This window comes from Ascaphus truei, chromosome 20 (assembly GCF_040206685.1).
Source record: "Ascaphus truei isolate aAscTru1 chromosome 20, aAscTru1.hap1, whole genome shotgun sequence".
In the NCBI taxonomy this organism is placed as follows: domain Eukaryota; kingdom Metazoa; phylum Chordata; class Amphibia; order Anura; family Ascaphidae; genus Ascaphus; species Ascaphus truei.
Genome location: NC_134502.1, coordinates 26,297,084 through 26,313,292, shown reverse-complemented (window position 1 = coordinate 26,313,292; position 16,209 = coordinate 26,297,084). Strand labels below are relative to the sequence as shown.

The window sequence follows — 16,209 nt, the reverse complement described above, 5'->3', positions numbered from 1 at the left end:
CGCTGCCCGCGCTGTACCTGTGCTGTGTATACATGATATGGTGTAGTAGTGTGTGAGGGGGAGGCTGGCACTGCCGCTGCCCGCGCTGTACCTGTGCTGTGTGAGGGGGAGGCTGGCACTGCCGCTGCCCGCGCTGTACCTGTGCTGTGTATACATGGCATGGTATAGTAGTGTGTGTGAGAGGGGGAGGCTGGCACTGCCGCTGCCCGCGCTGTACCTGTGCTGTGTATACATGGCATGGTGTAGTAGTGTGTGTGAGGGGGAGGCTGGCACTGCCGCTGCCCGCGCTGTACCTGTGCTGTGTATACATGGCATGGTGTAGTAGTGTGTGTGAGGGGGAGGCTGGCACTGCCGCTGCCCGCGCTGTACCTGTGCTGTGTGAGGGGGAGGCTGGCACTGCCGCTGCCCGCGCTGTACCGGCGCTGTGTATACATGGCATGGTGTAGTAGTGTGTGTGAGGGGGAGGCTGGCACTGCCGCTGCCCGCGCTGTACCTGTGCTGTGTATACATGGCATGGTGTAGTAGTGTGTGTGAGGGGGAGGCTGGCACTGCCGCTGCCCGCGCTGTACCTGTGCTGTGTATACATGGCATGGTGTAGTAGTGTGTGTGAGGAGGAGGTGGCACTGCCGCTGCCCGCACTGTACCTGTGCTGTGTATACATGGCATGGTGTAGTAGTGTGAGTGGGAGACTGGCACTGCCGCTGCCTGTGCTGTGTATACATGGCATGGTGTAGTAGTGTGAGTGGGAGACTGGCACTGCCGCTGCCTGTGCTGTGTATACATGGCATGGTGTAGTAGTGTGAGTGGGAGACTGGCACTGCCGCTGCCTGTGCTGTGTATACATGGCATGGTGTAGTAGTGTGAGTGGGAGACTGGCACTGCCGCTGCCTGTGCTGTGTATACATGGCATGGTGTAGTAGTGTGAGTGGGAGACTGGCACTGCCGCTGCCTGTGCTGTGTATACATGGCATGGTGTAGTAGTGTGAGTGGGAGACTGGCACTGCCGCTGCCTGGGCGGTGTATACATGGCATGGTGTAGTAGTGTGAGTGGGAGACTGGCACTGCCGCTGCCTGTGCGGTGTATACATGGCATGGTGTAGTAGTGTGAGTGGGAGACTGGCACTGCCCCTGCCTGTGCTGTGTATACATGGCATGGTGTAGTAGTGTGAGTGGGAGACTGGCACTGCCGCTGCCTGTGCTGTGTATACATGGCATGGTGTAGAAGTGTGAGTGGGAGACTGGCACTGCCGCTGCCTGTGCTGTGTATACATGGCATGGTGTAGTAGTGTGAGTGGGAGACTGGCACTGCCGCTGCCTGTGCTGTGTATACATGGCATGGTGTAGTAGTGTGAGTGGGAGACTGGCACTGCCGCTGCCTGTGCTGTGTATACATGGCATGGCGTAGTAGTGTGAGTGGGAGACTGGCACTGCCGCTGCCTGTGCGGTGTATACATGCCATGTATATATAAGGGTTGAGCCTGACACTGCAGGAGTTTTTGTTTTAGGAGTAAAACAAAAATAGGAAATTGGCATGAACAGTACCCTATAACCGTCTGTGATAGGAGACTGCTCTCCCAGAATCCCTTGCTTCTCACCCTCGCTGTGTGAGGCCATGTGACATCACCAATCTGGTGTGAAAATGTCATCTAGGTCTACCAGCCATGCTGCTCTATCCCCAGCCAGCTTGGGAGATCTCCCAGTGAGAAAGGTCAGCAGGGGTTTAGAAATGAGCGAGACTCCCAAAGAGACGGCCTTCCCAGGAGTGAGACCGCCCTCCAGTGAGTGAGACTGCAAACCCAAAGAGCAAGTGTCTCCAGTGAGACTGCCCGCCCAAAGAGCCAGACTGCCCAACCAAAGAGCAAGTGTCTCCAGTGAGACTGCCCACCCAAAGAGCGAGACTGCCCAACCAAAGAGCAAGTGTCTCCAGTGAGACTGCCCACCCAAAGAGCCAGACTGCCCAACCAAAGAGCAAGTGTCTCCAGTGAGACTGCCCGCCCAAAGAGCCAGACTGCCCAACCAAAGAGCAAGTGTCTCCAGTGAGACTGCCCACCCAAAGAGCGAGACTGCCCAACCAAAGAGCAAGTGTCTCCAGTGAGACTGCCCGCCCAAAGAGCGAGACTGCTCACTCAAAGAGTGTATATTTTTGTCATATTGGAAGTAGCTTTGGGCTTTTCTGTCTTTTGTTGTACACGTTTGGCCACACCCAGTAGCACTTCTTTTGATAATAATATATATATATATATATATATATATATATATATATATATATATATATATATATATATATTATGTGGTATGTTTCGGGGCTTCTGGAGCTTGCTGGGATTCTGAGTGTTTATTAACTTTTTTCAGCTGGTCTCAGCTGTTTGGAGGTTAGAGGCCCCTCCCCCTCCCCTCCCAGGGTTTAAGCTCGCCCCTCCCCACTTTCCAAGTTAGCAGGTCTTTTTCATGCTGCTGGGTTTGGACAGATCCAATGGGATCATTCTCCCTCCAAATATGGGGGTAAATGAGAATTTTAATCAGGTAGTGTTAGGACCTGCAAATGTGGTCATGCCTTGATGTGGCTCGTAGGTTTATACTGATGCAGCGGCCGTTATTCGAACACATCACGGCGCCGATTTTGGAGTTCTCTGCGGTTTCGTTTGAATTTCATGGATTCTGTTTCTTCGTTTGCAATAAAATGGATGAATTGTAATGTGTACAGTACTGTGCTACTGTGTCAATTTCATGTCTTTAAAAGCCGGAACACTAAAATTCGTTTTTTCTGCGCTCGCCGCGCTCGTATCTTAGGATGGAATTCATCCCGCGGGAAGGCTGGAATTCATCCCGCGCTTTCAAATCGGGATTCCGATCTACATGACGCGTGAAGTGTTCGAATAATGGCCGCTGCATCAGTAATGCTTTGGCCAAAGGGTTTAACTAAATTACCGTTTTTCAAGCGATATATAGGTATTTCACTGTGTACATTTGTCATATTGGATGTAGCTTTGGGCTTCTGTCTTTTGTTTGGCCACGCCCACTAGCACTCCTTTTGACACACACATACATATATATATATATATTATTATGTGGTATGTTTTGGGTCTTCTGGAGGTTGCTGGGATTCTGTGTATTTAAGCCCAGAGAGCCAGACTGCCCACCCAAAGAGCAAGTGTCTCCAGTGTGCGAGACTGCCCACCCAAAGAGCAAGTGTCTCCAGTGTGCGAGACTGCCCACCCAAAGAGCAAGTGTCTCCAGTGTGTGAGACTGCCCACCCAAAGAGCAAGTGTCTCCAGTGTGCGAGACTGCCCACCCAAAGAGCAAGTGTCTCCAGTGTGCGAGACTGCCCACCCAAAGAGCAAGTGTCTCCAGTGTGCGAGACTGCCCACCCAAAGAGCAAGTGTCTCCAGTGTGCTAGACTGCCCACCCAAAGAGCAAGTGTCTCCAGTGTGTGAGACTGCCCACCCAAAGAGCAAGTGTCTCCAGTGTGTGACTGCCCACCCAAAGAGCAAGTGTCTCCAGTGTGTGAGACTGCCCACCCAAAGAGCAAGTGTCTCCAGTGTGTGAGACCAAGTGTCTCCAGTGTGTGAGACTGACCACGCAAAGAGCAAGTGTCTCCAGTGTGTGAGACTGCCCACCCAAAGAGCAAGTGTCTCCAGTGTGTGAGACTGCCCACCCAAAGAGCAAGTGTCTCCAGTGTGCGAGACTGCCCACCCAAAGAGCAAGTGTCTCCAGTGTGGGAGACTGCCCACCCAAAGAGCAAGTGTCTCCAGTGTGCGAGACTGCCCACCCAAAGAGCAAGTGTCTCCAGTGTGCGAGACTGCCCACCCAAAGAGGAAGTGTCTCCAGTGTGCGAGACTGCCCACCCAAGGAGCTAGTGTCTCCAGTGTGTGAGACTTCTCACCCAAGGAGCTAGTGTCTCCAGTGTGCGAGAATACCCACCCAAAGAGCAAGTGTCTCCAGTGTGCGAGACTGCCCACCGAAAGAGCAAGTGTCTCCAGTGTGCGAGACTGCCCACCCAAAGAGCAAGTGTCTCCAGTGTGCGAGACTGCCCACCCAAAGAGCAAGTGTCTCCAGTGTGTGAGACTGCCCACCCAAAGAGCAAGTGTCTCCAGTGTGCAAGACTGCCCACCCAAAGAGCAAGTGTCTCCAGTGTGCGAGACTGCCCACCCAAAGAGCAAGTGTCTCCAGTGTGCGAGACTGCCTACCCAAATAGCAAGTGTCTCCAGTGTGTGAGTGTCACGCTGCGCTCACCACAAACAGGACGGAAGACCGCGGGGCTGAGGTGGGGTATGTATAGGCACCGACCCACAACCACGCAGTCCTGTCCGGAGTGCGTAGTCCTAGTCGTACCGCGTCGTAGGGTTGGAGAGGTCAGGGTAGTCAGGGTACTTGCCGTGTTTCAGGGTTGGAGAGTCCGGGTAGGTAGAGTTTCGTAGCCAAGGTCCTGGGTAATAGAAGGTAGAGTAGTCGAGTAACGAAGCCGGGGTCAAAGCGCTGGAGAGTGTAGAAATCCAAGAACAGGCAGGGTCAAACAGGTCAGACAGGTTCAAGACAAAACTAAACAGCAGCGGTGAGCACAATGCATAAACAGGAGTTTATGCTCAGCAATGAAGGACAGGCAGAAGCAGGTATATATGAGGGAAGGGTCCAATTACCTTGCAGGGGTGTGTACTGGTCCACCAATGGTGTCAGAGAGACACTGATCAAAAACAGCTTGCAATTAGGCTTTCCTGATGCTAGCTCTGGTTGCCGGGCAACCCGCGCGCGTGCGCGATGCGCGTCGCGACGTGATGACGTCATGCGTTTCATTCAGCAAGTCTCCGCCTGTGGGAGGCTCCAGCAGCTCCCTCACGTTCTCCTGCTTCCTGGTTGCCGAGCAACCCGTGCGCGTGCGCGCTGCGTATCGCAGAGCTTCGCCATCACGCCGCTGTGCCTGCACTGCCCTGGCAGTGCGTGGGCGCATGACTCTGCCCCGTGGTGCTTCCCTGAGTCGGTCTCCGCGCGGATCAGAGGCAAGTGTGACAGTATCCCCCCCTTGAGGGGAGACCTCCGGGCGAACTAGAGATGGTTTCTCAGGATGCCTACGGTGGAAGGCAGAGATGAGGCGGTTGGCATGTACCTGATGATGAGGAATCCACTCTCTCTCCTCTGGGCCATAGCCTCTCCAGTGTACAAGATATTGTAATCCTCCTCTGGATATTCTGGAGTTGAGAATGGTCTGAACCTCATATTCTTGTTGGCCCTCTACCAGTATGGTTTGCGGAGGTTTAGATTGTCCTTTGGGGGATGAGTCTTGATGATAAGGTTTGAGAAGGGATGAATGAAATACAGAAGGAATCCTCATATTTTTTGGCAGTTCAAGCCGATAGGCTACTGGGTTGATCCTTTTGGTGATGCGGAAAGGGCCGATAAAACGTGGTGCCAGTTTGGGTGAAGCTACCTTTAGCCGAATGTTTTTGGTAGATAACCAAACCCTTTGTCCTACAGAGTACCCTGGGACCTCTCTTCGGTGACGATCCGCTTGTCTCTTGTGTAATATACCAGCGTGCTGTAGATTCTGATGGATCTTCTGCCATAGGTCTTGTAAGTGGCGAATCCTGTCCTCTGCGGCCGGGACTCCAGACTTGGAGATGAGGGAAGGAAGTGCCGACGGATGGAAGCCATAGTTGACCATAAATGGTGACTGTTGGGATGATTCGTTCTGTAGATTATTGTGGGAGAATTCTGCCCATGGGAGAAGTTCCGCCCAGTCGTCCTGAGTGTCAGCGATAAAGCACCTCAAAAACTGTTCCAGAGATTGATTGGTGCGTTCCGTCTGTCCATTGGTCTGGGGGTGATATCCTGATGAAAAGTGTAGGGTAACGTCCAGATTTTTACAAAACGCCCTCCAGAACCGGGAGATGAACTGGGATCCTCTATCGGACACTATGACCTGCGGGGACCCATGTAACCTGAAAATCTCCCTGATGAAAACCTCGGATAACATTGGTGCAGTGGGTAAACCCTTCATAGGGATGAAGTGTGCCTGTTTGGAAAATCTGTCCACCACCACAAGTATAGTGTCCATGCCTCTAGATTTGGGCAACTCAACGATGAAGTCCATCGATATATGTGTCCATGGACGTACTGGGATGGGTAGTGGTTGAAGGAGACCTGCTGGTCTGTTGTGTGGCGTCTTGCTTCGAGCACAAGTAGCACACGTAGCTACGAAGGCTTGTATGTCTCTCCGCATGTAGGGCCACCAGAATGTGCGTTCGATGAACTCAGTAGTTCTTTTGGTGCCAGGATGGCCTGCAGTCTTGGATGAATGTCCCCACTCCATGACTCTCCTCTGGAATTTACGGGGAGTGAACAACCGGTCCTCCGGAACGTTGAGTCCTGCCGGGATGTTGTTCTGAGCTTTAGTAATGTCCGTTAAGGCACTAAAAGTATTAGCAGCCAGAATACAAGTGGAAGGGAGAATGGTCTCCTGTTGATCCACCTTGTTATCCTCTACCAGAAACTGTCGTGACAAGGCGTCGGCTTTAATGTTTTTTGAACCAGGAATGTAGGAAATGAGGAAGTTAAAGCGAGTAAAGAATAAGGACCATCTTGCCTGGCGAGATCCTAGTCGCCGTGCTCCCTCAATGTACAGAAGATTCTTATGGTCCGTAAGTATCGTGACTGGCGACTCTGTGCCTTCCAGTAAGTGCCTCCACTCCTCCAAGGCCAGCTTGATAGCGAGGAGCTCCCGGTTACCTACATCGTAATTCCTTTGGGCGGAGGAAAACTTCTTAGAAAAATAAGCACAAGGATGAAGTGGAGCTTGATGATTCTTTCTCTAAGAAAGTATAGCACCTGCTCCTACATCAGAGGCGTCGACCTCTAAAAAAAAAGGTAACGAAGGATCTGGATGGGTTAAGATGGGTGCTGAGGTGAATGCCGTCTTTATTCTCTCGAAAGCCTGGAGAGCCTTCTCAGTCCACCTTGTAGGATCAGCTCCCTTCTGTGTGAGTGCCGTGATGGGTGCTACTACCGATGAGAATCCCTGAATGAACCTCCGGTAGTAGTTAGCGAAACCGAGGAACCTTTGGATGGCCTTGAGGGAGAGGGGACAGGGCCATTCGAGTACCGCCTTGACCTTGGTAGGATCCATAGCAAGACCGGTATCCGATATGATGTAGCCGAGAAAAGAGGTGGATGTTTGATGGAAATGGCATTTCTCGAGCTTGGCATACAAATGGTTCTCTCTTAAACGCTGCAGGACTTGCTTGACATGCATCATATGTTCCGGCATGGATCTGGAAAAAATTAATATATCGTCCATGTATACAATAACATGGTGGTCCAGAAGGTCTCTGAAAATGTCGTTGACAAAGTCTTGGAAGACTGCAGGAGCATTACACAATCCAAATGGCATGACCAGGTACTCGTAATGCCCGTCGCGAGTATTGAATGCTGTCTTCCATTCGTCTCCTTCTCTGATTCTAACCAGATTATAGGCTCCTCTGAGGTCCAGTTTCGTGAAGATCCTGGCTCCCTGGAGTTTGTCGAACAATTCGGCTATCAACGGGAGGGGGTAGCGGTTTTTTATGGTGAGTTTGTTGAGACCCCGGTAATCAATGCAGGGTCTGAGGGTTCCGTCCTTTTTCTTGACGAAAAAAAATCCTGCCCCCGCAGGTGATGACGATTTCTTGATGAACCCCCTCTGGAGATTCTCCTGAATATATGTTCTCATGGCCTGGGTCTCAGGAATAGATAGTGGGTATGACCCTCCTCTGGGAGGTATGGCCCCGGGTAGAAGATCGATAGGACAGTCGTACGTCCGATGTGGCGGAAGTACCTCTGCTTGACGTTTGTCAAAGACATCGCGGAAATCTTCGTATATCCCCGGCAGCCGTACCCTGTCAGGATCCGTGACCTCCATTCCTGCCACTGCCTTAGGAGCAGACATGCAATGTTCCAAGCAAAAAGAACTCCAACGAAGTGGCGTGGCCTCTGTCCAGTCAATGACAGGATTGTGGATCCGGAGCCACGGAAGTCCCAGAATGATGTTCGAGGAGGGGGTGTGAATGACATCAAAGGTTATAGTCTCGGAGTGAAAGTCGCTAGTCATGATGTTAAGGGGTATGGTTTGTAAGGAAATGATCGCGGGCTGCAATGGTCGTCCGTCAATGGCTTCAAGACCTACCGGTCGATCTTTGGGTACCAACGGTATTTTATTCTTGAAGGCGAACCTTTGGTCCACGAAGTTTCCTCCTGACCCCGAATCCAGAAAGGCCTGTGTCTGTACTGTGAAGGTCTCACCGAATATGGAGATAGGTAGATAAAACCTCGTAGAGGGTTGAGGAGGGGGAAGAGTTGCAGTGCCCAGCGTGATCCTCCTTATACTCACTGGACTTTGGCATTTCCCGGCTTCAGTGGACAGTTGAATACCAGGTGGCCGTTATTGCCACAGTAGAGGCATAGTCCCGCTCGTCTTCTTCGTTGCCTCTCGATAGGCGAAAGGCTAGTCCCTCCCAGCTGCATGGGTTCATCTAGGACAGGAGTTGTGGAGAGTAGAGGCCCTATGGTAGACAGAGAAGACGATTGTATACCTCGGGAGTGTTTGTTTCTCTCCATCCTTCTTTCTTGGAGGCGCTGGTCCATCCGAATGCACAGGTCTATCAGGTCCTCAAGTCCAGCGGGACGATCCAGAGCTGCTAATTCATCCTTCAACCGTTCGGACAGGCCCTGCCAGAAGACTGCAGATAGAGCCACATCGTTCCAGCCGGTCTCGGCCGCCACCGTCCGGAAGTCCAGGGCATAACGAGCCACAGTACGGTCTCCCTGAGAAATATTAAGCAGAGTGGATGCAGCCGTAACCCTACGTCCTGGAGTGTCAAACACCCTTCTAAATTCGGTGACGAAGAGAGTAAGGTCAGAGGTCAAATCTGGGCGTTGCTCCCAGATAGAAGCCCATGCCAGGGCGGCGTCCGTCAGCAGGGAGATTATGTATGCGACTTTAATACGTGAAACCGGAAAATGAGAGGGCATTAGTTCAAACTGTATGAAACACTGGTTCAGAAACCCCCGACAACCGCTGGGATCCCCTGCATAACGGTTGGGCGCAGGTAGTCGTGGTTCGGAGGTAGGTGTGAAGAGTGCAGGAGTGGCTGCGAGTGGAACGGGGTTGCTGGTAGATACAGATAAACGTTTAACTTGTTCAGTCAGGGTATCCACGTCTTGTTTAAGTTGGGAAACTAGTTGTTCCTTTAGTGTAAATGAACCGGTAAGTTGCCGGAAGCATTCCTCATGGGTGTCTAAGCGTCGGGCCACCTCAGCGGCGTCCATGTTTGTTGGGCTGAACATATTGTCACGCTGCGCTCACCACAAACAGGACGGAAGACCGCGGGGCTGAGGTGGGGTATGTATAGGCACCGACCCACAACCACGCAGTCCTGTCCGGAGTGCGTAGTCCTAGTCGTACCGCGTCGTAGGGTTGGAGAGGTCAGGGTAGTCAGGGTACTTGCCGTGTTTCAGGGTTGGAGAGTCCGGGTAGGTAGAGTTTCGTAGCCAAGGTCCTGGGTAATAGAAGGTAGAGTAGTCGAGTAACGAAGCCGGGGTCAAAGCGCTGGAGAGTGTAGAAATCCAAGAACAGGCAGGGTCAAACAGGTCAAACAGGTTCAAGACAAAACTAAACAGCAGCGGTGAGCACAATGCATAAACAGGAGTTTATGCTCAGCAATGAAGGACAGGCAGAAGCAGGTATATATGAGGGAAGGGTCCAATTACCTTGCAGGGGTGTGTACTGGTCCACCAATGGTGTCAGAGAGACACTGATCAAAAACAGCTTGCAATTAGGCTTTCCTGATGCTAGCTCTGGTTGCCGGGCAACCCGCGCGCGTGCGCGATGCGCGTCGCGACGACGTCATGCGTTTCATTCAGCAAGTCTCCGCCTGTGGGAGGCTCCAGCAGCTCCCTCACGTTCTCCTGCTTCCTGGTTGCCGAGCAACCCGTGCGCGTGCGCGCTGCGTATCGCAGAGCTTCGCCATCACGCCGCTGTGCCTGCACTGCCCTGGCAGTGCGTGGGCGCATGACTCTGCCCCGTGGTGCTTCCCTGAGTCGGTCTCCGCGCGGATCAGAGGCAAGTGTGACAGTGAGACTGCCTAACCAAAGAGCAAGTGTCTCCAGTGTGCGAGACTGCCCACCCAAAGAGCAAGTGTCTCCAGTGTGCGAGACTGCCTACCCAAAGAGCAAGTGTCTCCAGTGTGCGAGACTGCCCACCCAAAGAGCAAGTGTCTCCAGTGTGCGAGACTGCCTACCCAAAGAGCAAGTGTCTCCAGTGTGTGACTGCCAACGCAAAGAGCGAGCGAGACTGCCACCGAGTGAGGATGTCTTCCAGTGTGCGAGACTGCCCACCCAAAGAGGAAGTCTGCCCACCCAAAGAGCAAGTGTCTCCAGTGTGCGAGACTGCCCACGCAAAGAGCGAGCGAGACTGCCACCGAGTGAGGATGTCTTCCAGTGTGCGAGACTGCCCACCCAAAGAGGAAGTCTGCCCACCCAAAGAGGAAGTCTGCCCACCCAAAGAGCTAGTGTCTCCTGTGTGCGAGACTGCCCACCCAAAGAGCGAGCGAAGAATGAAGAATGCCTCCCAGCCGCCATATTTAAAAGTCCCACTTTAATTTTCTTTATTATTATTGTACAAATCATCGGGATTACAGTCTTTTATTTAATTTAACATCCGTCTCAAGAGCCCAAGATCTCCACCTCGCGCCTGCTGAACTCCGGAGCGCGCTGGCGGCCATATTTAAAGCGATACATTCATTACGGTTTAAAAAAAAATTATGACAAATAGTAGAAATACAATGTGGATTTGGGGTAATTTTTTGGCAGTTCTTGCTTGGTCCCTGGGTTTTCGGGGTGGGGGGAAGGGGGGCAGAGAGATGGCTCTGATGCCCCATTACCGCCCCACTACAAAGTGGGCAGAATCAGGGCGATGTAGCCCAGGTTGGCGCCGTTGAAGAACAGCAAGATGAGGTTGCAGAGCGCGGAGATTCCGTGGTACCACAGAAAGCGGCGGCGGAGGGCGCCGTATTTGGGGTCCTGCTCGCGCAGGAGCTGGTAACCCTCCGAGTTGGAGCCGAATCCCACGTCTCCCCCCAGTCCGTGCTCGCGCTCGATGGCGTGGATCTTGAACATGATCTTGGAGGTGGTGGGGGAGAACCAGCGCGCGTTGAGAGCGGAGAGCACGAGGGAGCTGAAGAAGAGAGCCATCTGGGGGGGGGAGAGATGGATTGAGTGAGAGGGAGAAATGGGGGGGGGGGGTGGAGGCAGAAGAGAGGGAGAAATGGAAGGAGGGAGGGAAATGGAGGGGGGGAGGGAGAAAGAAATGGAGAGAGGGAAAGAGAGTGAGTAGAGAGTGAGAAAGGAGAGAAACAGACAGAAAAGAGAGAGAGAGAGACAAAAAAAAGCGAGAGAAAGATAGGAGAGAGACAGAGAAAAGGAGAGCGAGATTGTGGAATAAAATAGGGCGAGTGATATGGAAGCGGGATGGAAGGTGCGAGGGAGACGGTGACAGTGTGCAGCACCTGTGCGCTCGCGTTGGGGGTCATACGCTGTGTAGATGATGGGGGGGGGGGGCAGAGGGAGAAGAGGGAGAAATTAATGGGGGGGAGAGGGAGAAATTATGGGGGGGAGAGGGAGACGGGGTATCGGGATGACAGTGTGTAGCACCTGTGCGCTCGCGATGGGAGGGGGGGGGGGGACAGGGAGAAATGATGGGGGAGGGGGATACAGGGAGAAATGATGGGGTGTCGGGGTGACAGTGTGTAGCACCTGTGCGCTCTCGCTGGGGTCAGCAGCTTTCGGGGGTGATACGCTGTGTAGATGATGGGGGGGGGAGAAATGATGGGGTGTCGGGGTGAGTGTGTGTAGTACCTGTGCGCTCTCGCTGGGGGACAGCAGCTCTCGGGGGTGATACGCTGTGTAGATGATGGGGGGGGGGAGGGGACAGGGAGAAATGATGGGGTGTCGGGGTGAGTGTGTGTAGCACCTGTGCGCTCTCGCTGGGGGACAGCAGCTCTCGTGGGTGATACGCTGTGTAGATGATGAGGGGGGGGGGGGGGACAGGGAGAAATGATGGGGTGTCGGGGTGACAGTGCGTAGCACCTGTGCGTTCTCGCTGGGGGACAGCAGCTCTCGGGGGTGATACGCTGTGTAGATGATGGGGGGGGGGGGACAGGGAGAAATGATGGGGTGTCGGGGTGACAGTGTGTAGCACCTGTGCGCTCTCGCTGGGGGACAGCAGCTCTCGGGGGTGATACGCTGTGTAGATGATGGGGGGGGGGGACAGGGAGAAATGATGGGGTGTCGGGGTGACAGTGTGTAGCACCTGTGCGCTCTCGCTGGGGGACAGCAGCTCTCGGGGGTGATACGCTGTGTAGATCACCAGGTTCAGGAAGCAGCAGCAGAGCACAGCGTGGCTGTAATACGGGAACAGCTTACTCTGCACTAACCCAAACGTGTGCCGGGGCAGCCTCCTGAACAGCACGCGCCCTGAGGGGGGAGAGAGGGGTTACCCGCAGAGCTCACACTCTAATACACAGAGGGATACACAGGTGTGAGGATCAAGGAGTTGCGCCACCCTCGGCGCGCCCCTCACTCACCTCCGCCCGCTGCCAGGGCTCCCGCATTGCCTCCTCCCGCCGCCGGTAGGAACGCCGCTCCCGCAACCCGGCTCGTGCGCACCTCGGCAACGAACCACCACTACTCCTCTCTCTCCAATCCGGACCCCGGCTACGTACGACGATCCGCACCTAGACGACCCCGACAACGAACCACCACTACTCCTCTCTCTCCAATCCGGACCCCGGCTACGTACGACGATCCGCACCTCCGCGACCCCGGCAACGAACCACCACTACTCCTCTCTCTCCAATCCGGACCCCGGCTACGTACGACGATCCGCACCTCGGCGACCCCGGCAACGAACCACCACTACTCCTCTCTCTCCAATCCGGACCCCGGCTACGTACGACGATCCGCACCTCGGCGACGAACCACCACTACTCCTCTCTCTCCAATCCGGACCCCGGCTACGTACGCCGATCCGCACCTCGGTGACCTCGGCAACGAACCACCACTACTCCTCTCTCTCCAATCCGGACCCCGGCTACGTACGACGATCCGCACCTCGGCGACCCCGACAACGAACCACGACTACTCCTCTCTCTCCAATCCGGACCCCGGCTACGTACGACGATCCGCACCTCGGCGACCCCGACAACGAACCACCACTACTCCTCTCTCTCCAATCCGGACCCCGGCTACGTACGACGATCCGCACCTCGGCGACCTCGGCAACGAACCACCACTACTCCTCTCTCTCCAATCCGGACCCCGGCTACGTACGACGATCCGCACCTCCGCGACCCCGGCAACGAACCACCACTACTCCTCTCTCTCTCCAATCCGGACCCCGGCTACGTACGACGATCCGCACCTCGGCGACCCCGGCAACGAACCACCACTACTCCTCTCTCTCTCCAATCCGGACCACGGCTACGTACGACGATCAGCACCTCGGCGATCTCGGCAACGAACCACGACTACTCCTCTCTCTCCAATCCGGACCCCGGCTACGTACGACGATCCGCACCTCGGCGACCCCGGCAACGAACCACCACTACTCCTCTCTCGCCAATCCGGACCCCGGCTACGTACGACGATCCGCACCTCGGCGACCCCGGCAACGAACCACGACTACTCCTCTCTCTCCAATCCGGACCCCGGCTACGTACGACGATCCGCACCTCGGCGACCCCGACAACGAACCACCACTACTCCTCTCTCTCCAATCCGGACCCCGGCTACGTACGACGATCCGCACCTCGGCGACCCCGGCAACGAACCACGACTACTCCTCTCTCTCCAATCCGGACCCCGGCTACGTACGACGATCCGCACCTCGGCGACCCCGGCAACGAACCACCACTACTCCTCTCTCGCCAATCCGGACCCCGGCTACGTACGACGATCCGCACCTCGGCGACCCCGACAACGAACCACCACTACTCCTCTTCTCTCTCTCTCCAATCCGGACCCCGGCTACGTACGCCGATCCGCACCTCGGCGACCCCGGCAACGAACCACCACTAGTCCTCTCTCTCCAATCCGGACCCCGGCTACGCGACGATCCGCACCTCGGCGACCCCGGCAACGAACCACCACTACTCCTCTCTCTCCAATCCGGACCCCGGCTACGTACGACGATCCGCACCTCGGCGACCCCGACAACGAACCACGACTACTCCTCTCTCTCCAATCCGGACCCCGGCTACGTACGACGATCCGCACCTCGGCGACCCCGGCAACGAACCACGACTACTCCTCTCTCTCCAATCCGGACCCCGGCAACGTACGACGATCCGCACCTCGGCGACCCCGACAACGAACCACGACTACTCCTCCTCTCTCTTCAATCCGGACCCCGGCTACGTACGACGATCCGCACCTCCGCGACCCCGGCAACGAACCACCACTACTCCTCTCTCTCCAATCCGGACCCCGGCTACGTACGACGATCCGCACCTCGGCAACCCCGGCAACGAACCACGACTACTCTTCTCTCTCCAATCCGGACCCCGGCTACGTACGACGATCCGCACCTCGGCGACCCCGACAACGAACCACCACTACTCCTCTCTCTCCAATCCGGACCCCGGCTACGTACGACGATCCGCACCTCGGCGACCCCGGCAACGAACCACCACTACTCCTCTCTCTCCAATCCGGACCCCGGCTACGTACGACGATCCGCACCTCGGCGACCCCGGCAACGAACCACCACTACTCCTCTCTCTCCAATCCGGACCCCGGCTACGTACGACGATCCGCACCTCGGCGACCCCGGCAACGAACCACCACTACTCCTCTCTCTCCAATCCGGACCCCGGCTACGTACGACGATCCGCACCTCGGCGACCCCGACAACGAACCACCACTACTCCTCTCTCTCCAATCCGGACCCCGGCTACGTACGACGATCCGCACCTCGGCGACCCCGACAACGAACCACCACTACTTCTCTCTCTCCAATCCGGACCCCGGCTACGTACGACGATCCGCACCTCGGCGACCCCGGCAACGAACCACCACTACTTCTCTCTCTCCAATCCGGACCCCGGCTACGTACGACGATCCGCACCTCGGCGACCCCGGCAACGAACCACGACTACTCCTCTCTCTCCAATCCGGACCCCGGCTACGTACGACGATCCGCACCTCGGCGACCCCGGCAACGAACCACCACTACTCCTCTCTCTCCAATCCGGACCCCGGCTACGTACGACGATCCGCACCTCGGTGACCCCGACAACGAACCACGACTACTCCTCTCTCTCCAATCCGGACCCCGGCTACGTACGACGATCCGCACCTCGGCGACCCCGGCAACGAACCACCACTACTCCTCTCTCGCCAATCCGGACCCCGGCTACGTACGACGATCCGCACCTCGGCGACCCCGACAACGAACCACCACTACTCCTCTCTCTCCAATCCGGACCCCGGCTACGTACGACGATCCGCACCTCGGCAACCCCGGCAACGAACCACCACTACTCCTCTCTCTCCAATCCGGACCCCGGCTACGTACGACGATCCGCACCTCGGCGACCCCGACAACGAACCACGACTACTCCTCTCTCTCCAATCCGGACCCCGGCTACGTACGACGATCCGCACCTCGGTGACCCCGACAACGAACCACGACTACTCCTCTCTCTCCAATCCGGACCCCGGCTACGTACGACGATCCGCACCTCCGCGACCCCGGCAACGAACCACCACTACTCCTCTCTCTCCAATCCGGACCCCGGCTACGTACGACGATCCGCACCTCGGCGACCCCGGCAACGAACCACGACTACTCCTCTCTCTCCAATCCGGACCCCGGCTACGTACGACGATCCGCACCTCGGCGACCCCGGCAACGAACCACCACTACTCCTCTCTCTCCAATCCGGACCCCGGCTACGTACGACGATCCGCACCTCGGCGACCCCGACAACGAACCACCACTACTCCTCTCTCTCCAATCCGGACCCCGGCTACGTACGACGATCCGCACCTCGGCGACCCCGACAACGAACCACCACTACTCCTCTCTCTCCAATCCGGACCCCGGCTACGTACGACGATCCGCACCTCGGCGATCTCGGCAACGAACCACCACTACTCCTCTCTCTCCAATCCGGACCCCGGCTA

The 16,209-nt window shown here is 55.8% G+C and overlaps 1 protein-coding gene across 1 annotated transcript in view; it reads right to left on the bottom strand.

Moving 5' to 3' along the window:
- Nucleotides 1-10,602: 10,602 nt before the first annotated feature.
- The window catches only part of TMEM205 (transmembrane protein 205), an 8,993-nt gene continuing 3,386 nt past the window's right edge, over nt 10,603-16,209 (bottom strand). Inside the window, exons 3-4 of the mRNA XM_075577543.1 lie at nt 12,335-12,498; nt 10,603-11,217 (exon numbers count right to left, since the gene is read on the bottom strand). Coding sequence (XP_075433658.1) covers nt 10,915-11,217; nt 12,335-12,498 — 467 coding nt within the window. The 3' untranslated portion in view covers nt 10,603-10,914. The remainder of the gene's footprint in view (nt 11,218-12,334; nt 12,499-16,209) is intronic.